The sequence below is a fragment of the Sceloporus undulatus genome, chromosome 3 (assembly GCF_019175285.1).
Source record: "Sceloporus undulatus isolate JIND9_A2432 ecotype Alabama chromosome 3, SceUnd_v1.1, whole genome shotgun sequence".
Lineage (NCBI taxonomy): Eukaryota > Metazoa > Chordata > Lepidosauria > Squamata > Phrynosomatidae > Sceloporus > Sceloporus undulatus.
This window is the reverse complement of record NC_056524.1, coordinates 254,222,013-254,246,404: the sequence shown is the minus strand read 5'-3', so window position 1 is coordinate 254,246,404 and position 24,392 is coordinate 254,222,013. Positions and strand designations below refer to the sequence as shown.

General features: G+C 41.3%; 1 protein-coding gene across 3 annotated transcripts; it reads left to right on the top strand.

Annotated features, from left to right (window-relative positions):
* Positions 1 to 473: 473 nt before the first annotated feature.
* On the top strand, positions 474 to 24,128 carry LRRC34 (leucine rich repeat containing 34). Of its 3 annotated transcripts, none has more exons than XM_042456531.1 (11): positions 474 to 606; positions 5,610 to 5,731; positions 7,991 to 8,112; positions 10,526 to 10,590; positions 11,167 to 11,250; positions 12,785 to 12,913; positions 14,228 to 14,323; positions 17,466 to 17,620; positions 18,332 to 18,487; positions 19,396 to 19,522; positions 22,509 to 24,128. In XM_042456531.1, the coding sequence occupies exons 1-11, from the start codon at positions 568 to 570 to the stop codon at positions 22,710 to 22,712; spliced, it is 1,299 nt and encodes a 432-aa protein (XP_042312465.1). In that variant the 5' UTR covers positions 474 to 567; the 3' UTR covers positions 22,713 to 24,128. The 3 variants fall into 3 exon arrangements, with proteins under 3 accessions (XP_042312465.1, XP_042312466.1, XP_042312467.1); XM_042456532.1 differs by lacking the exon at positions 474 to 606 and adding an exon at positions 4,529 to 4,633; XM_042456533.1 differs by lacking the exon at positions 474 to 606 and adding an exon at positions 4,881 to 4,908.
* Positions 24,129 to 24,392: the final 264 nt, after the last annotated feature.

The following is a 24,392-nucleotide window of genomic DNA, read 5'->3' as shown; positions in this document are numbered from 1 at the left end:
ATGGAGCAAGCTTGTTTTCTGCTGCTCTGAGAATAGGACCTGGAACAATGGATGCAAGCTACAGAAAAAGAGATTCCAGCTCAACATTAGGAAGAACCTCCTGACAGTAAAAGCTGTTTGATGGTGGAATACACTGCCTCAGAGTGTGATGGAGGTTTTAAAACAGGCTGGATTCCTATCTGACAGGCGTGCTTTGATTGTGTATTCCTGCGTGGCAGGGGGTTGGACTGGATGACCCTTGTGGTCTCTTCCAGCTATGATTCTAGCACCCTTAAGAACTATTGTCAGAGAAAGCAAGTGGCATCCAGAGTTTGTTATTACTGGCAGTTTTGTCTGAATTCTGACTCAACTGTCAAATTCCCCAGAACAAGCCCTTTTCAAACAGGGATCAAAGATGATTCGTTCACATACCTCTGATGTCATAAAACTAGCTGGGATGGATCTTTAGATCTTTACCTGATCTTTAGCTGGCAAGCACCAGTATGAGAGGGAAAAAGAAGAGGAGACAGGAGGACCAGGAAGAGCTGATGAGCTCACATTTACCTCAAAGATCATAATAATACCATCATGGACAACTTCTCCTGGGACTTAGCCTCATCTTCCCAGGTATCAGTAGAGACAGGAATAGGAGTAATGAAAATAAGAAGTAGGTTAGGAGACACACTGAGAGTTCAAGTATCATAAAGTTAGCTTTCATAATCCAATGAATAAACACCAAATTCTATTCTAGTGGCATAATGATGGCTACCAGTATGGTGTGTTGGGTACAATACTGGATCAGGGAGAGATTTTTTTTCTAGACGACAAAACAGTGCAGGGATCTTGTATAAAGTCACATTCTCTCAGCCTAATCTGGTGATTGTGAAGATGATAAAATTGTTTCATCTCATATTTGTCATTGTTGTGTGCCTTCAAGTTTTTTCCAATCTATGGTGACTGTAAGGTGAACCTATCACAGGGTTTTCTAGGCAAGTTTCTTTGGAGGTGGTTTGCCATTGCCATCCTCTGAGGCTGAGAGAGTGTTGCCCAAGGTCACACAGTGGGTTTACATGGCTGAGCCAGGATTTGAACCCTGATCTCCAGAGTCCTAGTCTAATGCTCAAACCACTATGCCAAACTGCCTCTATATCATCTGATATATGACACTCCAAATTCTTTGAAGGTTCAGGCACAAATATTTTACATTAATGACCCACATCTTTTTACAGAATGGACTACACTTGTCCCTCCGTATTTGCTAGGATTAGGGGCACAAGACCCCCGTGAATATGGAAAAACCGCAAATAACAAAAACACCATGTTTTTACCTGAGAGGACACCTCTCTAGGAATCTCTAGGTCCTCCAGCGCAACTCTGTGGTCAACGTCCAACAGACACTGACCATAGAACTGCACTGGAGGAGCTAAAAATGCCTAGTAGAGTATTCTCTCTAGGAATCTCTGGGTCTTTCTGTGCAACTTTTAGTTAAACTTAACCATAGAGTTGCACTAGAGGACCTAGATATTCCTAGAGATAATATATTAATCAAATCCGTGAATAATCAAATCCGCAAATATCAAAGTCTGTCCTGGACTGCGGCCAGCACACACAAACAACGTTGATAAGAATGGCTTAACAAGGCAACTAGCAAAGCAAATGGAAGCAGTCCACAAACCTTGCAAGGAGTGAGCATTACAGAGCAAGCCAAAAGCTAAAGCTGAAGTCAGGAAAACAGAGGTCAGAGTAGTCAGTCCAGTCCAGGATCAGGGCAGCCAGAAGGTAGCAAGAGTCCAGTTGGTTCCAAGGTCAAGAGTCAAGGCAACAAGGAGTCAGGATACACAAAGCCAGTGCCGGCAGCAATCACACCAAAGGATCATGCAATAAACTCTGACATTGAATTGGCGTCTCCCTGCATCTTAAATAGGAGATGCTCTCCCCCGTACCAGGTGAGGCTGATTAGCTAATTGCCTCTCAGCAATTCTCCGGGATCTGTGTCTGCCAACACTTTCAGCCCTGCGCTGCCTAAAGGAGGGAACCTCCAGGCCTGATTCCTCCCCAGAGTCACCACTAGGCTACTGTACCACCAGAGGAATCCCATCAGCACTAGGACCTGGCTGAACCTCCTCCTCTGGGGCTGGGAGATCAGGGTTGGGCTCTGGCAGAGCAGAATTAACACCTGGTGTAGCCTCAATTACCCCTTGCTCTGGAGTAGACCCATCCTCCTCCTCATCCTCCAAGTCCTGCTCTTGGCTGGTCATGACAAAGTCGCAAATATGGAGGGATGAGTGTACAGTATAAGCAAATGCGAGGTGGGTTGTTTTGCACTGTCAGTTTGACATCCTCAAAAAAGTGACCTGGCTAGATTCACCACCAGTTTCCATCCAACATAACTTAAAGATGGTTAACCTTGAGTCCCTATATTGGGAGAAAGGCAGGATATAAGAAAATATAACAACAACAACAACAACAACAACAACAACAACAGATGGCACTATAAACATGGGCTGAGATAGGAGATGAGCATCCGCACTTCATCAAGTACAACAGACCTGGACTTGGTAGAATGAAAAACAGAGTGGTACAAAAAGGGGAATGTCAGCAATTGTTGTTCCTTGGTTGCATGACAAGCATCACCTACTGAAATTCCCTTTTCTACACAACTATTATAGGCACAGAAGCCCTCTCTAGTTTTCAACCTGGCAACCTTAATCAGACCACACATCCCACATACTCAAAATACTAAAGGTGAAGAGCACTGTCATTAGACAGAATGAGATAGCTGCCCCAGACAGTAGGTGCTGGTCATTGGTGAGGTTGGGCACATATCATCAGTGATGTATAGAACAGTGATGGTGAACCGTTCAGAGGCTGAGTGCCCAAACCGCAACCCAAAACCCACTTACTTATTGCAAAGTGCCATGTCCCTCTGGCTTTCTAGTAACAAACTCTGGCAAACTGTGCTGGGGCGATGGCACATGTGCCCACAGAGAGAGAGCTCTAAGCCACCTCTGGCACGTGTGCCCACAGAGAGAGAGCTCTGAGTGCCACCTCTGGCACGTGTGCCAGAGGTTTGCCATCACTGGTTTAGAATGTCAGAGCTCTGTATCACATAAAGGAGCCTTGCACCTCCACAAGTAGCATATTCCAATACTGAAATATGACTTAATTGCCAATCTGGTCAGTTTCTATACATGGACTAGACAGATGGGGCATCTTGTTCTTTACCTCAAACAGCAAGACATATTGGAATAGCCCTGACCTAATGGGTATCTTGAATGTTTCCTTCCCAATCTAATATGAAGTAACATGGTAGAAAGTAGTCTGTTTTAAATCAATTGAAAGCATAAAATGGGACATCAAACTGGACTTCTGTTCGTGGGCAACGGTAAACAAGTTGGGATTACAGTGGAACCCCCCCCCCCCCTTGGACCCTCAAATCCAGGAATGCTCAAGTCCCATCATATAGACTCAGATTAGTCCAATGGAGTCCTTTCTATAAAATAGCAAAATCAAGGTTTGCTTCTCTCTCTTTCTCTCTCTCTCTCTTTCTCTCTCTCTCTCTATCTCTGTGTGTGTATATATTGGGGGGGGGATATTTTGAATCCATGGCTGGTTGGATCCATGAATATGGGGTGTGTGTGTGTGTGTGCAATGTTAAATATCAAAATGTGGTGGTGGTGGGCTTTTTATAGGCAGGGTGTGATTTTATTTTTTATTTTTTTGGATAAACCACCCCAATCCTGTCTTGCATACTTTTGCCCTGGTTTTGTGGAAGAGAGTGATGGCAACCATACTGGCAGTGCAAGTGGTGTCATAAAGTGGGGACTTAGGCCCTGTACAGACAGACTAAAATAAAGCTGCTTTGGGTCACTTTGGAGGTATGCTGTTTAAATGATGCATGTGTCCATGCTCCAGTCCTGGACTCTTTGGAGGTATGCATCATTTAAACAGCATGCCTCCAAAGTGACCCAAAGCAGCTTTATTTTGTCCTGTCTGTATGGGCCCAAAGTAAAGCAAACGACAGTCCTTGCCCATAGCGAAACCATACTTGCCCTTAGGGAAACGTTGGTAATTACTTGCCCATAGGGAAACTTGATAGTAGACATTTGCAATGTTTCCCTATGGGCAAGTATTCTCCAATGATTCTCTATGGGCAAGGGCTGTCCTTTGTTTTAGTATGTCTTGTCAAAAAAAGTGCATTAATTCTGGCCCACATTTTGCAAAGAAGGGTGTGTGTGCTGTTCCTCTGCAAGCCATGAAAACCCAATGGGGTGATCTTGGGCAGAGCTCACACTCTCTCAGCCTCAGAGGATGGCCAGGGCAAAGCCCCCCTCTGCAGAAACCTGCCAAGAAAACTCAGTGAGAGGATCCCCATAAGTCGGAAACGACTTGAACGCACACAACAACAAGAACAACCGTGCCCTACTAGGGACCACAATGCCCTCTTGGCTTTGGAGGCAAAAGAGCCAAACTGGATGAGCTCCTATGACGAGATGCAATTTGCAGCCGCGCATGCGCATTTGAAGTCTTTCTCCCTGCTCCCTCCCCCGCTCTGCGCGAGGGCCGTTGCCACGGCAACCGCGGTGCGGGACCAGCTGCTTGCCCTGGCGCCTGCTCTCCCCTTGCAGGGAAGGTTTTGCTGCAACAGTTGCAGGTAAGCGGAGGAAAGGGGTTTCTACTCAAGGGCTTCCAAGTTTCATAAATGCACAAAAATGGAAATAGTTCGGCGGGACACCTCTGTATATACACTGCAGTGATGCCCAAACTTTGCCCTCCCCCCAGTTGTTTTGGACTTCAGCTCCCAGAATTCCTGACCCTTAAGCAAGTTGTCTGGGGCTTCTGGGGGTTGAAGTCCAAAACCCCTTGAGGACGAATTGTTTTGGGAATCACTGCTGTATACAGGATGGCCAGAGAGCAGCCAAGAAAAATGTAGGACATGGGCAAAAGAAATCTCAAAACACTCATGGCGATATAAATTCGTGATCTGTAGTCCTTCTCAAAATGGAGGGCATTTGGGGGATTCCTCCAGGACAGAAGAAGGCTGAAATGTAGGACGGATCCTGGAAAAGGAGGACTCCTGGTCACACTGCCTGCATACCAGTTATTTCTTTCTTACAGAGTGCAATAGCACCCCCAAACCCACAATCAAAATGCACATTTCAAATGACAAGAAAGGAGATTCCAGCCAAACCTTAGAAAGAACTAGTTTGAGAGTGGAATAGGATGGTTTTGCAGTTGGTGGACTCTTTCTCATGGGAGCTTTTAAAACAAAGGTTGGGTGGCCACCTCTATGGCAGAAAGAGGAACCTGTGCCAGTTTCTCCAGCATGTGAAAAATGTTTCGCAGATAGGTGTTTGAACTAGATTAAGATTCTTTGTCCAAACAAGGAAAATTAACTGTTTTGGACTACAGTTCCAAAAATCCCCAACAAGCAAGGGCAGCAGTCAGGCTGATTAGTGACTTCTGGGAATCATCGTTTAAAGTGCTTTTTCTGTGCTTTGCTCCACGTGAAATTAAGAGCCAGGAGTTTACGCATTTGTATTTGTTTAAGGTAAAAATATTATTTTCTTCACATATGATATGTAACAAACCAATTTTGTCTGTTTTCTTCCATCTATGCCATCCTTCAGATGGGAATGACAAGATACATAAGCCTTGACCAACAGTATTCTCAAGCCTGTGCTGAACTGAAACAGCCTGAGAACCCATACATAGCTCATATTCTACGAGACGTGAAGCGGGATGATGAAGCGTAAGGCAACCAATAATAATATCTTCTTGAAACTTAAAACAGGGCTTTTATATTTTCTTCTTTAAAAATTTAAAATCCTGCACCATGGCAATCCAAATCTGCAGCAAAATAATTTGGATTCTGCAGTCTGTATAAAGAAGCAATGGGGCAATTGCAGTCCACAGGTGGCATGTAGTCTGTAACATCTGACTTCCAACACACAGCACCTCCATTTTTAATTTTTTGAGGCAAAAAAGCATCCCCAACTAGTATAGCAGTGCTTTTGGAAAACAACCAAAATTCATCCAAAAATCCTGGAAAGTGAAAGTAGGCATCCAGTCACCTCTTTATGCTTCTTTAGATTACTGTAGATTACTGCAAATGGAGTGGTGTGCAATTCCACTGGTCTGCAAAGGTGAACATTGGCCTTTGCACATGTTACAGTTGTCCATGTATAAAGTAAGTACATTATCCAGGTTTGCCTATATTTCCTTGGTATGTACAATCTGCCAGATGTGGGTAAGGACACAATTTTGCAATTTTTCTGAAGCTCCCTGATCTTTGCAATACTTCCTTTCCTATTCTCTTCATCAAGCTTTCTTATATTTACAAGAATTCTGGGAGCTGAAGTCCAAAAAGGAAATTGCCCATTCACTTCTAACATGCCACATTCTGAGATACCATCAGTTGTTGCTTCTAGAACTTGTCCTGATAATCCTGAGAACCATAAAATTGTGGTATTTTTTTAAAAAAGTAAAACAGAATACTCAGAATGCCCTTCTGATTTTTTTGGCTAGTATCAAATACTCTACTGCACTCAGTTGCCTGTTTGTCTGGGATGAAGGCAAATACCACCTGGCCCTTTTATTAGACAGTGTAGTTGTGCAGTACATATTTGACATGTGTGAGGTTTCAGGTTAGTCCCTGGCATCTTCGGTTTTCTGGTTATTATACTAGGTTTTGTAATATATGTAGCACTGATATTCTACATTTACTACTTAGTTACATCTGCAGAGCTAAGTAATATCTCCAGGGCTGAGTGTCCCCAAGATAGCTTAAGTAGCCAGATCAAGGAGAACTGGAGGAGGATTTTTCCCAGCAATGAGTGAGGTTGCAACAAAGGCTTGAGACATTCTGCTTGTTGAATTCATTGGCAAGAGGGCTGGAAATGCCACCTTTGTTACACCTTATGAAAAGCTGAACATTCCTCCTTTGCCCAGTCCACCTGCTGGCTCTTAAGGTGGGCTAGAGTGGCATTTACATACAATTAAGACTATGCCATCTTTCTGAGTACAGAAAGTTGCAGATTTGTAACTGCAATACTGAATGACAGCCAATATAAATATGCAGTATATAAATACATACAATGATTTTGCTCTGGAAATACTGGGCTAAATCGAACTTTGGTGTGAGAGTATTATTAAACATCATTTGCAGAGTTAATTTGCATTTTATCCTAGCCACGTGAAAGCCATTTTTTCACTGTGTGGTTTCTATTTAGCTAAGGAAACATGTAACTGACCACAGATGCCCAGGCACGGAGTTAGCATTTGATTTTTCTGGTGCAAGGAGTCTTGAAGCCACCTCTCCTATAGTGTGTTGGCTCTAAGGATCCCTTGAAGGTAGGCATTTAAAAATAGTATCTTGAAGCCAGCTACTTTCTCCCAGTCCTCTGCTGTCTCCCTGCAGAGAATGTCCAAGCACTTCCTTAACAGTGTGGCTTGGATTGTTTGCCACTGTATATGTACCTCGCAAGGTGGCCTCTTTTCTGGCAAACAAGAATTTAATGGACTCTCTGGGAAACTTCCAGGAGCAGCAGTTCAACTTTGAATAATGAAGTTGCAGCTGAATCTGCACTTTTTAACCTGAATTTTTTTTCCAAAAACAGCAGTGGATTTCCAGCCACTTTTAGTGGTTTGGTTTTGCATTTTGAGCAGCCTCTGCAGCTCAAGATTTGTTGCAATTGCTACTCAAACACTACAGGAGCCTGGCTTATGATTACTGTACCTATTCAACTACTAGTTTTAATGAAGAGAGGGCATGAGAACATTGGTATCATTTACCTTGCAGCAGGTAAAATGACTTTTTGGAATGAAGCCCACCTGTAAACCTCTACCTGCATGCTGTGATTTCTCTTCTGCTTGTATCTTTCTCTCATTTTACACTAAAGAATTATGTAGAAGGAAACACGTATGAGACTGTAATATAATTCTAATGTGCTTAAGAAAAATGAAATGAACAACAAAACCTGAAATCCCTTTTTTGCTTACATTATAATAGGCTGGCAAAAAAGCTGATGATAAAAATAGCTGGGAATAACCGCTTGGTACCTGTGCAGAAAGTGACTGATGGTGATTTTCAGATCCTTGCAGCTGTATTTACAAACAATGCATTTCTTACAGGTATGCCTCCTCATTTTAACCTTTGAAATGCAAGCAGATTTTTTTAACCCAAATTCATTTCCCTCTCCCCCTTTTATCCTTTTAAATGTACATATAAACATGGTCTGTCGAGTCCCTTAATTTGTAATTACTGTAAAGGTACCAATCAGGAGAAACAAACAAACTAAGTCCATGATCCAAGATGGCTTTTTATTTTGCATGCAAATGAACACAGAGGAATCATTTCTACCAAACTGTGCCCCCGGACAAAGCACAGAGCAGCCTTTTATACAGAGGACAGTTCTTAAGTTTCGCTTCTTTAAGTGGGCACCCTCCTTCTGAACTTTCAATAACCTAAATTAAAAAAGTGTGTTCTTAACATTTAATGAGGATGAAACTCTATGTCTTATTTTTTGGCACTGAAAACTAATTTGTCTCCCTCCTTGTCTGGGTCAGCTTGGCCTTGACTTTGCAGGTGCACTGTTATCGTGCCAAAACTCAGAAAGGGGAAGGTGGGGAGAGAAAGTAAGGAGTAGAAGAGGGGGGGCAACCCAGCCAAAGGAAGAGCAGCAAGAGAGAGGGGGGTTTATCAAACCCTAACATTACAAAGGCTGCATTTTTAATATATCAGACATGATAATTTTATGACAAACCAAATTATATATAATACATTTTATATTCCTAAAGTAATGTCCAATTTGTAAAAGGTGCTAATATCCATTTTTCAAATTTTCTGAAAATTTCCACTCACCCCCCCCCCAAAAAACACCGCCGGAAACCCCCCCCCCCCCCGTGGCATCAAAATATCTGGAAATTTTAAATCTCTGTGCATTACTGATTATTAAATTATAGACCACAACAAACAAATTGCATGTTCTGTTTCAAAGTTGTATTTATATAGTTAAAATGGTTATATATACACCATTAGAAGGCTCTCATGATCAATGGTGCCACTGTTTGACCAGGATATTGGCTTCAGCAGATTCCTGGTTTTTTCCCCACATTTTGGTTCTGGCCTTTGTTTATTTGGAAACCACCAATTTCTGTTCCTCTTGAAATAATTTTAAGAGATGGAAAGAGATTTTGTCTTCTGATTGCTTGGTACTGAATATATGGGAATTAAAAAGTAATGTGACAAGACTATGTCCTCTTCACCAGAACTGTAATGTGAATTTTCTACTGACAATTATCCAAGTCAGGAGCATAATCTGAGCTACTTCCCATGATCTATCACTCCATTTTTGAAGAGTGTATTTTTTGACAAGGGACATTCTTTTCTCCTTCTTTTTATGCGAATTCTCCATTTCTTCTGGCTTCTTTCTTTCTCTTCTAGGTCCATTTTGGTTATTGATTTCCCCTATATGTCTTATTAATTTGTTAGTAGATTACTAATTAGCATCAGTAACCTCCTGATTAATCTAGGATTCCAAAGCTCAGCTATTTCATGATCTCATAATGGGCGGAGGAAATGTATACTATAAAATTGTATCACTTGAAGACCAATTGAATTTTTTCAAATTGCTCAGATTTTCTACTATTTGTAGAGCAAATGTACCCTATAGAATCGCATCACTTGAATACAAATTGATTCCCCCCCCCAGAAGATTCCTGGGAGTTGCAGTGCAGTGAAGATACTTAGGAGATTATCAGATGGGGAAAAAGCCAGGAGTAAAAGGCATATTCCCAGCAAAGTCATGTGATCATGCTGAAGATTTTCAGACACATTGCACTTATCCAGGACTTAACCCATGAAAATCCAGGAATGCTCCAGGAACAAACCATTCACCGGGAAGTCTGGGGATTAGTTTGTTGCTGGGACGTTCCTGGACCTTCATGGGTTAAGTCCTGGATAAGCACAACATCATCTGAAAATCTTCAGCATGATTGTGTGACTTTGCCAGCAGTATAACTTTTTCTTCCCTAATTTCCACTCATTTGATAATCTCCTTAGAACCTCTGTTACAGATACATTGGTGTTATCTCAGAATGATAGTTCATTTTTTTTCCTAAGTCATGTAAACATACTTCAAGCTGCAGCTCTTGATACATCTTAGGCTTTTATAAACTACCTCAGGATTTTCCTGTATTACTTGTATTAGCCGTCCACCCTGTAGCTCATGCTAAAGAGAAAATGGAGAAAGGCCACTCATATGAAATAGCCTTCTGGTTGTACAGTCATATTGCAAACCTAACTGAAGCAGAAGCTCCTTTAATTCTCTTGTTTGTTGCGGTCAATGGTTGATAGCTGCAAGTGTGAAAAGGAAAAGAGAAGTGGTTGTGATGTGAACATTATAGTCTTTTACATCTCTTAGAATCTCTTTAAGGCTCGTGCAGAAAAGTGTAATCAGAGGATAAAAACATTTTAGATAATTTGGTGGATAAAACTGTGACAAAAGTGATCCAGTCTGCTTATTTCTCTATTGGCATTTTTCAGGACTGGACCTGAGGTATAACCTATTAACTGATGCTGGTGCAGTATATGTTGCAGCTTTCCTCCAGGTACTTCTTGTGAAGACCAATGATTTCTCCTACTGGGAATTCCATGACTGTTGAGACTTTCCCTAGAGTTAACAGGAACAAATTTGTCTGTAAGAAGTTTGCAAGTTTCATTCATGTAACCTTGCCTCTCAGTGCTCCTTTGGAAATATGAGATTACCCTTGCAATAATATGTATCTGTTCTAAAACAGTGATTTCCAGCTGGATGTAATTGGCCTTCAGCTTCCATAAAGCCAAGCTAGAATGGCAAATCCCTGGTGCTCCTGCCATGCAGCTGCTGGGTGATTTGTGTGGAGCCTGGTTTAAATAGGGAGTGTGGCACAAAGAGATACTCATCCCATGTGCATCCCAGATTAAATTGTGTTGCTCCTGTCTGACTGTATGGTGCTGGGAAAAGCCACTAGATATTTGGGTGGGTACGAAGCATATTTAGTCATGTGCCTTTCTTGTTCATATGTAAGGAAAAGAGTGGGGACAGGTGCAGAGCTGGGATCCAAATTAGATGGTCCTCCATATGATCCCGAACTGAAGCTCCCAAAAGCTATGTTAATAATCACCTGGTTTTCCTTGTGTTCTAGGATAATCGCACTTTACTTTACCTCAATCTGATGTTTAATGATATTGGTACCATTGGGGCAGAATTCATAGCAAAAGCCCTGCATGTAAGTATTGATCAATTGAGATGGGTGCGGTGAAAGGGATAAAAATCTGTTGGTATCCTGTTTGAAGCAAAACACTTGAGAGTGCAGCAGTTAATGTTGGTTATAAACAGACTTAATTCATGTTGAAAATAAGTTTTGTTGTGGTATCTAAGAGTCATTGGTTTAGCAACCCTAATGTCACAGAGGGCTATGGACAACCAAGAGGGTTACCGTTGATTACCATTAGGTTTTCCAGGTAGAATAAGGGACAGAGCTCTGGTACCTTTATTAGTTGTGTAGAAGAGGGAGAGGGGTAGTATGGTCTAGTGATTTGCATGCTAGAATAGGACTGAAAGACAAAGATTGGAATCACCATTCCAAAAGGGAAACTCACTGGATGATCTTGGACAAGTCACATTCAGCCTCCAAGGAAGGCAATGGCAACCCTGCTCTGGACATACCTTTCCAAGAAAACACTATAATGTGGTCTTAGAATCACAGTAAATTAGAAATAATTTGAAGGCACACAAGATGAAGGAAGTAGGAATTGCAACAGGCATTGCTTGTCATGCAAGCAGCATATCTTGAAATGCCCTCTTCTACAAAACCATCAAAGGTACAGGAGCCTTGCTCCCTTTTTTCACTTGGCAACCCTGTCCATTGGCTGATCAAACTTGGATTGTAGGGATGGACATGAATGTAAGAAGCCATTACAGGCATAGAGAAACAGGGAAGCTTAGAAAAGGAGGGTTTGCAGAAAGAGTTCCACTGTACAATCTATGAGAAAGAAGTTAAAGGGGAAACTAACCCCTTATGTTTTTATATGGCCATGCTAGCTACTCTTTTTAGAAAACCTTTGGTGAGACATTATTGGTTTAACTCTAAAGTCAGAGAAAGGGGTTGGGATTATGGATTTAATAAGGGTCCTGCACCACCATCACTTTGTAATTTATGCACTAACATCTACTGAGATGAATCAAGGGAACAGGAGGCAAAGTGGGAGAGCAAAGGGAAGGGAAGAAAAACCAAGCAGAGAGGAGTAACATACAGAGTCAAAAGCTGGAGGAGAAGAGCTTTTGGTTGTTGAATAAAAATTTCAGCTACTGATGTCAAGTTTACCTTAATGCATTTAAATACAGTTCATTCTATGTTGGTGCCCATCTACTAGAAAGAAATACTTGTAGAACAAGATTTCACAATTAAATGCTTAAAGCTACAATAAAGCTAAAGTCTCACTAAAAAGTAGTGCTGTAGGTATGAGTTCTCTGGCATTAGGACAGAGGGAATGATAGGTGAAGTATGGGCTCCCTTCCAAGCTCTGGGGATATTTAATAATATCTACACCACCTCACCCCAATTTAAAACAATTATTAACACAGCCAAGGGGCATAATATAGGATTGCAACTGTAGCAAATAATTTTTCATAGCAATCCATTCAATTCTAGGAGAGAGTGTCTACTTTTGTTTTTTTGGCAAGTTTGTTAAATCCATAGAAAATTTTACCATTTCACAGATTAGAGTGTTGCAAGCAAATAATTGACTTTTCATGCTTAGAGGAATGAAACCCTGCTTTATCTCAGAATGACTGGCAACAAGATCGACAACAAGGGAGGAATGTATTTTGCAGCAATGATGCAGGTTAACAACACAATACAGAAGTTAGATTTTGGAGACTGTGACCTGGTAAGTGGAATCAAAGCAAAACAGAATTACCTCTTTTATAAAATGCAAACAAAAAGAATATAAATCCATTTTGAACATGTTTAACTGCCAGGCTATTGTTGTTGTTGTCTGCACCTTCAAGTCATGTCTGACTTATGTTGACCCTAAGGTGAACCTTCATGGAGTTTTCTTAGCAAGATTTTTTCAAAGAGTATTTGCCCTTGCCTTCTTCAGCTCCCAGCTAATAAGCACACAAAATCGTGGTTATGGATTGAAACAAAGGAGCACCTTGTATGAGAAGGTTAGAAAAGCTATGGTTGTGCCTTTCTGAAATTTGAGGGTGCCTAAGGAAGCAGACCTGACTGAAGTCAATAATTAGGCTGAAACAATGTGAAGTTGAAGGCTTTCATGGCTGGCATCCATAGTTTTTTATGGGTTTTTCGGGCTATGTGACCATGTTCAAGAAAAGTTTCTTCCCGATGTTTTGCCAGCATCAGTGGCTGTCATCTTCAGAGAATGCTTGCCTGGAAAAAGTTGGGTATATATATATGCTGTGTGAGCCTGGAGATGCAGGAGTGATTTGCATGTTTTCCAGGCAAGCATTCTCTGAAGATGCCAGCCACAGAGGCTGGCGAAACATCAGGAAGAAATTCTTCTTGAACATGGCCACATAGCCCAAAAAACTATAGGCTGAAACACTTCATTTAGCAAAATAAGAAAATTACTATTATTGCATGAAATATATTCTCCTAGGAAGAAAGATATGAATCTTTCATTCTGTGTAGGGTGAAGATTCAGGGAATTATATCTGCCCACCCCCACCCACCAGCCTTTCACGAAGAAAGCAAAGAAGCATTTTTTAAAGATATGAGCCTCTATCCTGAGAAATAAAGAGGAGGAAGTTACCAGCAACCCCAGCACTATCAGTCTGGGATTAGGAGAAGGGACAGCGAAGGTCCAAACAAATAAAGAACAGCCTAGCAAATCTGATGAGGTCCCTTTGACTCAGAAGCAAGCAACTGTGTTGAGTCTGGGAGCCAATTTTCTGCCACTGGAACCATTGGGTGGGCCTGTATAGGCTGCCAAAAATGCAAAAAGGAAAAGAAAAGAAAATCTGAAGTAGCCTGAATCCCACTTCTGGTTTCAAAAAGCAGGATTTTCAAAACGATTTAACAGGGCTACACATTGCACATTCCTTCTCCACCTGCTCTTTTCCATGCATCACATGTATCTTGAGTGCAAGCTGAGTTGCACTGTGCCACTTCTGGCACAAAGGATTTATGAGTGGGATTTAAATGACTTTTTCTGGATAATGTCTTTTGTCTTTATTTTCAGGGCACACAGAGTCTCATAGCTTTAGCAACAGTTCTGAATCATAACGAATCAATCAAAGCCATAAATCTGAACCGGCCGATACTATACAGCCAAGAGGTAAGCATCATGGATACATTTTCTTGGGATGAGACATAGAAACCCAACAATTATCGTCCAGTTAGTCTGACATCAATACCAGGAAAGATTCTGGAGCAGATCATTAAACAGAGGGTTTGTGAACATCTAGAAGGTAATGCCATAATCAAAAAAAGAACATGGGTTTCAGAGAAACAAGTCATGCCAGACAAATCTAATTTCTTTCTTTGATAAAATTACCAGCTTGGTAGATGAAGGGAAAGCTGTGGATATAGTATATCTTGATTTCAGTAAGACCTTTGACAAAGTTTCCCATGACATTCTTGCAAACAAGCTTGTTTTAAAAGGTGGGCTAGACAAGGTAACTGTTACATGGATTTGTAACTGGTTGACCGGCCGAACCCAAAGGGTGCTCAACAATGGCTCCTTTTCATCCTGGAGAGAAGTGACCAGTGGGGTCCCACTGGGCTCTGTCTTGGGACCAGTGCTATTCAACATTTTTATCAATAATAATAATAATAATAATAATAATAATAATAATAATAATAATAATAATTTTTATTTATATACCGCCCAATCACTGGGAATCCGAGCAGTTTACAACAGAGGGGATAATAGACAGTTCCCTGCCCTCAGGCTTACAATCTAAAAGACACGACACAAAAGGAGAAGGGAATGGTGAGGGGGGGAGGGAATCAGGTCCAGTATTCTTCTCTCCCTCTGAGGCCTGGACCAAAGCAGATGGACCGGAGGGAGGGCTCTTCTTCTTCAGGCTAGCCCTGATGGAACTGGGCCAGCCTATTCTCTCCCTCACAGGCTGAAGGATGACAATTATGGAGAGAGGGGCCTCTTTCTTCAGGCTAGCCCCTGATGGAACTGGGCCAGCCTTCTCTCTCCCTCAGAGGCCGAAAGATGACAGTTAGGGAGGGAGGAGCCTCCTTCTTCAGGCCAGCCCCTGATGGCACTGGGCCAGCATTCTCTCTCCCTCAGAGGCCGAAAGATGACAGTTAGGGAGGGAGGAGCCTCTTTCTTCAGGCCAGCCCCTGATGGTACTGGGCCAGCCTTCTCTCTCCCCCAGAGGCCGAACGATGGCAGTTAGGGAGGGAGGAGCCTCCTTCTTCAGGCTAGCCCCTGATGGAACTGGGCCAGCCTTCTCTCTCCCTCAAAGGCCGAAAGATGACAGTTAGGGAGGGAGGAGCCTCCTTCTTCAGGCCAGCCCCTGATGGAACTGGGCCAGCCTTCTCTCTCCCTCAGAGGCCGAAAGATGACAGTTAGGGAGGGAGGAGCCTCCTTCTTCAGGCCAGCCCCTGATGGTACTGGTCCAGCCTTCTCTCTCCCTCAGAGGCCGAAAGATGACAGTTAGGGAGGGAGGAGCCTCCTTCTTCAGGCTAGCCCCTGATGGTACTGGGCGAGCCTTCTCTCTCCCTCAGAGGCCGAAAGATGACAGTTAGGGAGGGAGGAGCCTCTGTCTTCAGGCTAGTCCCTGATGGTACTGGGCCAGCCTACTCTCTCCCTCAGAGGCCGAAAGATGACAGTTAGGGAGGGAGGAGCCTCCTTCTTCAGGCCAGCCCCTGATGGTACTCCAATACAATGACCTGGATGACAGAATTGGGAGCATACTTATCAAATTTGCGGATGACACCAAATTAGGAGGAATAGCTAATACCCCAGAGGACAGGATCAAAATTCAAGATGACCTGAATAGACTAGAAAGCTGAGCCAAAGCTAACAAAGCTAACACAGAGAAATTTAACGTACTGCACTTAGGGCGGAAAAATAAAATGCACAGATATAGGATGGGGGACACCTGGCTGAATGAGACTACATGTGAAAGGGATCTGGCAGTCCAAGTAGATCACAAGTTGAACATGAGTGAACAGTGCGATGCGGCAGCTAAAAAGGCCAATGCAATTTTAGGCTGCATCAATAAAAGTATAGTGTCTAGATCAAGGGAAGTAATAGTGCCACTCTATTCTGCTTTGGTCAGGCCCCATCTGGAATACTGTCTCCAGTTCTGGGCACCACAATTTAAAAAGGATGTTGAGAAACTGGAGAGTGTCCAAAGGAGGGCGACTAAAATGGTGAAAGGTCTGGAAACCATGCCCTATGAGGAACGACTTAGGGAGCTGGGGATGTTTAGCCTGGAGAAGAGAATGTTAAGAGGTGATATGATAGCCCTGTTTAAATATTTGAAAGGATGTCATATTGAGGAGGGAGCAAGCTTGTTTTCTGCTGCTCCAGAGAACAGGACCCGGAACAATGGATGCAAGCTACAGGAGAACAGATTCCACCTCAACATTAGGAGGAACTTCCTGACAGTAAGGGCTGTTCGACAGTGGAACAAACTCCCTCAGAGTGTAGTGGAGTCTCCTTCCCTGGAGGTCTTTAAGCAGAGGCTGGATGGTCATCTGTTGGGTATGCTTTGATTTGGATTTCCTGCATGGCAGGGGGTTGGACTGGATGGCCCTTGCGGTCTCTTCCAACTCTATGATTCTATGAACCAGAATAGTGGCTATCTTGTTATGGGAGAAAGAAAATAAAGACCAAAAGGAATAATGGAAGAATAGGATTGTGCACATGAGTTACCACTGACTGCATGAAATACGTTCTCCTAGGAAGAACTTTTTCTGCCATTTTCAGCCCCATTTGTATTGCTATTTGTTTTCCCTATAGGCCTTCTAAGGTAAGTGGCAGATGGTGAATCTCTACAATATAAAACTTTAGGCAACCAGCTGCTGTAGTTGTATAAAACTAGTCTGCACATTTATTTTCCCCCTCATTTATCTATATCCAAGTTCTTATCTATCTCAGTAGATGCTGTATTTGGTACCCAACTGTGCAACAAGTAACTATCAACTCAGGATTTTTTTACTTACAATGACATTAACTTTAGATTAGATTCCATGCTCCAGAGGCAGTCATAATTTAAACACGGCAATGCCATTTTTATGTTATAGATTGTGTGTTGACAGCTGATTTGCTGGATGAAACATTATCAGATTTGTATAATTAGCATTTCCACAACCATATCTATGAAGCAGTGATAATTTCCACCATTGATCTGGGTAATATATGTGTCATATGAGGCAGATTTATTGTGCCATCCCCATTGTCTCTGCAACATGTGATGTTCAAATTGTAACTTAATATTATTGGACTTTAGGAAGAGACCACTGTCCACATAGCCCTCATGCTGAATGTAAACAGCACCCTTGTTGAATTGCATTTGTGTAAGCATGAAATGAAAAATTTTGGTGTTGAACGCCTGTGTGATGCATTATACGCAAACACCACCCTTCGATATCTTGACCTCAGCTGGTAAGAGACACTTCAGTTATATGGATTTTTGCTGTTAGAACTGTACAGATGGGACCTGCAACATAATGTAGAGAGTGCTTCTATTCATGACTAAATATGTTCCTCCTCCTTGTGCTTGGGGGATTCCAATTAAGATTTGTAGCCTGGCAATAGAGCACCTTTAACTTGCAACTTAAACATGTAGAGAACTGCAGTGTCATTCCAATCTGCAGGTCTGTGATCAGGGGTGAGAGCATGATTTGTTAGCATGCTATCCAAATGGTCTTTTGCTTTCCTGTTAGACCTCTGTATTTTGTTATCAGCTTTTGAAAATTCATACACTGCTAACTGCCAAGCTACCCAACATAGTTACATGCTTTGCCAGCTATACTATCACAGACACCCTCTTGAGAAACCTATGAAATCTTCCTTCCATTCATTATGATAATCACTCAGTCACAGCAAGCATTTCTCTGCAATGCCCCATCTCTATTGAAAAGACGACGAGGATTCTTCAGGCACTCCTGAGCATTACTTCTTTAATAGAAAATTTGATATCAGGCAAAAATAATATGGAAATAATGAGGATAAGGATAGTGGGGATTTTCTGCACCACAAAAAAAAAGGGGCAGTGTTTGTGAGAGAGAGGGGGGAATTGCAGATGTATTTTAAAAGTTCATTTTCTGGAAAATGTTACTATTTTTTTTAAAACATGCATTTGTTTCTTTTCAGCAACAAAATTACTCGAGATGGTGTCAGATTTCTGGGACAGTTGTTGGAAAGGAACAATACCCTGGAAATCCTGGATCTTAACTTTAACAGGATAGAAAACGATGGTGCTTTCTATCTGAGCGAGGCACTGACTACACATAACCGGACCCTTCAAGCGTTAGTATGCAGAACTCAGAATTCCCAGACTATGTATTTCTAAGACTAGGCATCTGGATATGACAACAGTGGAGGGTACAAATGATCCCATACTTCTCATAAAAATGCTGCAGTGATTGGCAGACAGTAGCATACAGGCGTGGGCCAAGAAATTTGCTGAGTATAGTGATATTACTGGGGCAGCCATGTGTGATCCAAGTGTTTCAACTCAGCATCCTTTGTGATGCTGCAAAGAATCCTAGGATGCTTCTTTGGGGTATTACCTGACTTGGGGGTATTACAGGTTGAGTCTCCCTTATCTAGAATTTTGAAATCTAAAGTATTCCCAAAACCAAAATTGTCCAAATGCGTGTCTGAGATAGTGACACCTTTCCAATTGTTAAATGTACACAAATGTTATTACATGCAAAATTATAAAAATATTGGGTATAAAATTACAGTCAAGCTATAAGGTATATATGAAACGTAAATGAATTTCATGTTTAGACTTGGGCCCATATCCAAGATGTCTCATTATGTATATGCAAATATTCAAAAATGCGAAAAACTCTGAAATACAAAATACTTCTGGTCTAAAGCATTTCAGATACGGGAGACTCAACCTGTACAGAAAAAGCTGAACATAGCAGTTACCTTGGAAATTAGGCTTGATTTTGTAATGATGAGGTATGGAACCTTCTTCATATTTTTGGCTTGATTACTGGAGATAAAGAAATAGAGGCTATTAAGGGGTTGGGGTGGACTTTGTGGCTGGAGTAGCAAACTCAGGGTACAACTTTTTTTGGGCAAAGTACAGGTAGGGTTGTGGTCCATGCATGTAAATGTTTACATGCAGGGCAAGGAAACTGGATGTTGGCCTTTGCAAAATGACTCTTTCCCCCTCTGCTTTTTGTCCTTGTGTTTACTAGGTTAGCAGTGACAAACAATAGCATAACTGGGGAAGGATTGGTTGCCCTTTCAGAGTCAATGAAAATAAATCCCGTCCTTTCCTATATCTATATATGGGGAAATAAATTTGATGATGCCACCTGCGAGGTATGTATTCTTCATCTTATTTAGTTAAGTAACTGATGCCTATCCAAAAAGGTTGGGAGCATCTTTCCTTCCCCCCTCCAACTTGTTCCAAAGATGGACCAATCTGCTGCCATTTGGGGCAGAGTTAGCACTGGTATGCTCCATTGTCTTTGATGGTGACAGCTTCATCAGACTTGCTTTGAAATGGGGTAAACAATTTCCAAGTCCCATGTTCTACTTGCTGTCTAGAGCTTGGAAATTTGGTAGAGTCTGGAAATTTTGGGGAGAGCATGGAAATTTGCTTTTTTCCAATGGTAACCACAAGGTTTGCTCCCAGCTGGCATGGCCATTGGCATGTCTGAGGATTATTCTTTGAACTGTAGTCCAAAATAGTACATTTCATGAACTCTTAAGTTTTGTTGTGCTGGCAAAAGGCAGCAATGTGAACATGCTCCCTGAGGTTGCTTTCAGTACCAAGAAATACAGCTAAGGGCATCATTAGTGGACACCATGAGATACCTAGCCTTCCTACATGTTTCTAGAGCAGTGCTACTCAAAAGTGGTGGTCCCTGGAGTGGTGCTGGTCCCTGACAAGTTTCCAGGAAAGAAACAGTTCTACTCAACATGCACAGATTTATTGCTGATCACTGACACACTGGAAAACAATAATTGCCCATCCTTCACAATAGATAGCCTGGAAAGCATTGTTCTGGGAAACACACAACTTGAGTGGCCAGAGTTTCACATTATCTATTACTGTATGTGACTGTAGAAACAACAGGATTAAGGACACTTTCTAGAGGGCTGTACAGACATGTTTGAGAGGGAGAGAATATTTATTCCTCTTCTCCTCCCTGATAAATTAGTTGGTTTCATCGCTTAAATTAAAAGTGAATGTATAATTAACTAAAATTAAATGGATACATCAGTGATACAGTGCACTTGTCTCCAGTTTTTGGGATAGCAACACAAATCACGAACAACAATTGAGCAATGTTGTTCATTCATATGAGTTAAGTGTTTCCTCTTCTATTACTTTAGTTGGCAATCCCAACTGTGTTTCTTAAGTTGCTGTTTCATGCTTGGACGAGGCCAACAATTTATTTATTTTTTATTTTTTGCATAGTTGCTGGTTGTGGTTATTGTCTTTATCAATGATTCCCAAACTCTGGCCTTCCCAAAGCTTTGGACTCCAGCTTCAAAAAATACTGGACCATTCACCAAGATGGCTGAGGCTTCTGAGAGCTGAAGTCCAAAACACCTGGAGGACCACAGTTGGGGATCACTGATTCTATATGATTTAACTGAGATCTAAAGAAGCTACCAAAGAAAGCTAAAACAATACAGAATCAATAAAGAATTAACCAGAAGTATAACATTTTAGAATCTCAGAAAACTAAAAGCAACAAAAATGATTTTTTTAAAAAAGCAGCAAATTGATTGGCAGAGTTAAAATACTTTATCTTTCCCATGTAATGATACCAGTTAGATCATTTAAGGCAAGGCATTTTTACAAAATAGTGCCATTATCCAGAAGGCCCTGTTTCATATCCACCATCTTGGGGGGAAATGGAACCAAGTGTTAAGAAAAGAATAAAGGTCAGCCATTAAAATACAATGATAGGCAGTTCCCTTATCCCATATCGTGGTTCTTTCTTTAAAGCCATTTAGGGCTGAACCTCCATTTTAAACTGAGATTGTAAATAAATAGGCAACAAGTACAGGTAAACGCATGTTGGAGTTGATATGCTTTGTTACTTTTTAAAATGAATCCCATTACCCTTCCCTTCTTTGCTCCTTTTCTTCCCAAGCTTCCCTCCATAACTCGGGACAGAGTAGCACCTGGAAACACTGGTCAGGCTCTGTATCCACAGCAATAGCCTGAGTAGTGGCTGGAAAGGTAGAGGAGCCTTACTCCAGTGTTTCATTGAGGCTTGTGGCATCAGTAGAGGGTAAGAGACAGAGATCAGCTTCCATTTGCTGTCTTGGCCCTGGCCCAAACTCACTGAAGTCTTACGGTAATTGAAGCTTACTAGGGTTGCTGGTAGAAGAATCCTTGTTATAATATTTAGTACAGTGTGACTGTCTTTTCCACTGCTCTACCTGTGGCAGCCACTGCTATAGAGCAAAAGTCAGGGAAGTACATTGTAACAGCACACATGTTCAAAGCTTTATTGCCAAAGCATTAGAGAAGACCCATGGCTACTTTTCGCTAGCAGCTGCACCCATTTACCATCTCTCTCTTTTCCCTTTCATGGAGCCTTTGGCATGTTTGAACATTAGCCTGTATCTATAAATAAACTTAAATATACCTTTCCTACTCTATTCACTTCCATCTTCTTCCCCTGTGTTTTCCTGTGTCTTTTCCAGCCCGTCAAGATGCAAACAGTTCAAAATGCAATCTGCTTATATTGCTGTTTACATTGACAATGCGAGCCATCATTCAGTTTTTGAGTGTTGGACTAGGATTCTGGGAGGCCAGGATTTGAATCCCCATTCGTGGAAACCTAGTGGGCAACCTTGGGCAAATCTCACAGTCTGTGCCTCAGAAGGTGGCAAACCCTCTGAATCAATCTTGCTAACCAAACCCTGTGGTAGGGTAGGCATGCCATAAATTGGGAATGACTTGAAGGCACACAATTATTGTATATTATAACAATAGCTCTACTTTAGGGTACAAGCCAAATTAAATGGCATGGTTGCAGTTCTATGGTTTTGGCATCTGGTGCTTAACTAGGGACTTCATGATGGGTGGTTAATGCTTCCCTCACCCCATTTTCAGAATATAATTCAAATCCCCCCCCTCCTTTAGTTATTTACTGTGTGGAAGAAAAAAAGGGATCTAGGATTGGGGGGGGGGGGTTTCAGTTTAAAAAATAGTGCTGGGAAGATCAACTCCTTTCTTCAAGTATTGCAGCCATCCACAATTGTAATTGCCTGTTTTAAAAAAATCTGTCAGCTCACACAGTTGTGCCCTTCTTCATTTTGGCATCTTTGTATGTTTCAGGCATTTGCGGAATTACTTAAAAGTGGTCGCCTGAAGCCAACTGGGACAGATGTCGAGCCATATGAAGTGGATGGGAAGATATACCTTGCTGAACTCTCCCATGGCCTTAAAAAGCATTACTATTGGACTCCAAGTTACGGAGACCCTGAAAGCAAAGAAGCCAATGCTTCTCTGGCAATAGATCCTGTTACTGAAAACCTGTGAATAGCATCTTGAGATTTTAAATATACAGTATATATATATATATATATATGTAATTTGTGTATCACTCTTAAATCAATTACATACAGTTATTTGCAAAACTTGTGTTACCAAGTTTTGAGCCATCATCTACATATCAAATCAAACTAGGAAATTGCTTTGATCCTACATTTGAGTCCTAATCCAGCAAACGTTGGTTATAATTTAAGCCTCATTGACAGCAGTGGAACTGAAGTTAGTTTTGACTAATTTGTTCCATTGTGTTTGATAGATGTTCATCAATCTAAACGTTTAAAACTATTAGCACTGCAGGGATCAAGATTTAATGTGATGATATAAAGCATCATTTTTGAGATTTTTAGAAGTGTATGAGTACTCAATAAGTACTTTGAAAATAAAACAGCAGTCCTTGGCATGTTTACTTAGAAATAACCTGCCCTGAATCAATATGTTTTACCATAATCAACAGGAATCCACTAGAAGTGCTTTTCAAATGGGGGGTTTATTCACACTAACAAATTTCTCAGTGAAAGAACTGAAACAGGAAAGAGAAGCAAGTTGTATCAGCAGAATTAGATTTGTGGATCATGGTTTATAGACAAAACATTATTGTAAAAAATAAAATCTTCTAGATACTCTAAATTACAAACAAAAATTATTAACTACTTAGATATCATGTAACCATGGAAGAAGCCCTGCTCTGATCTGTAAATCTCAGTTGTAATGAGTTTTATATATTAAAAGACACTGGCTAGATTCAGCTCCAGTGGTGCTTGGCATGCATCTAGATTCAAAGCATGTATCATATTCCTCTTTATCTGTCCTGGAAACCCATTCTCTTATTTCTATTTTTGACTTCATGGCTCTAATCAGGAATACAAAAATCAGCCTTCTACAAGCTCCAAGGCTACTAAAAGGGATTCCTCTGTAACTTTCTTTGCTTTCTTAACCATCTATTCCTCTGCACCAAACTGTTTGCTTACCTATGAACTGGCTCATATGTGGGCAGATTATCAGTTAATTTTGCAGTCCTTGATTTCCTGAATATGTGCACAATGCACTGAAAAGCACCTTATTTGTGACACCAGGAACATTCCAGTTCTTGGAATACAGCAGTAAAGTGCAATACTTCCTTCTTGCCTGTCAGTTAGCAGTTGCAATTGCATACCACATTGTGTGAAACAGATCAACTCTTAACAGCTCAAATAAACATCCTTCTCACTTTTAAATTGCAGAGGGTTTTCCCCTCCAGTTTTCCCAGTTTGTTGTATATCAGCAATAACTTAATTTCTCATTTTCAAAAGAGTATGCATTTCATTGATTTAGTTTTCCCTGGTCTTGGCAACAGTGTTAAAACAGAATTACCTGTAGCAGTCAAAGTAATAAAAGAAGATGGCACTTCATTGGTGAAAGACATTATCCACTCTTCTGTCAAATGTATACTGGGACTTTTGTTTAGTACGTACTCAAAGAAATCATTCCGGGATGAGGATGTTCTAATCTCTCTTCAAAGCAATTGCATCTAAAGGAGTAACATTAGGATCAAAGAAATGCTACAAAACAAGTTTTATTCAAGGCTAACATTGAAGTATTGCAGGTTAAGTACGTACATGAACCCTTATAGGAAAGTATATAAAAGCAAGCTTTATACACACAGAGAAGGGGAGGAAAAAAAGATGTTTT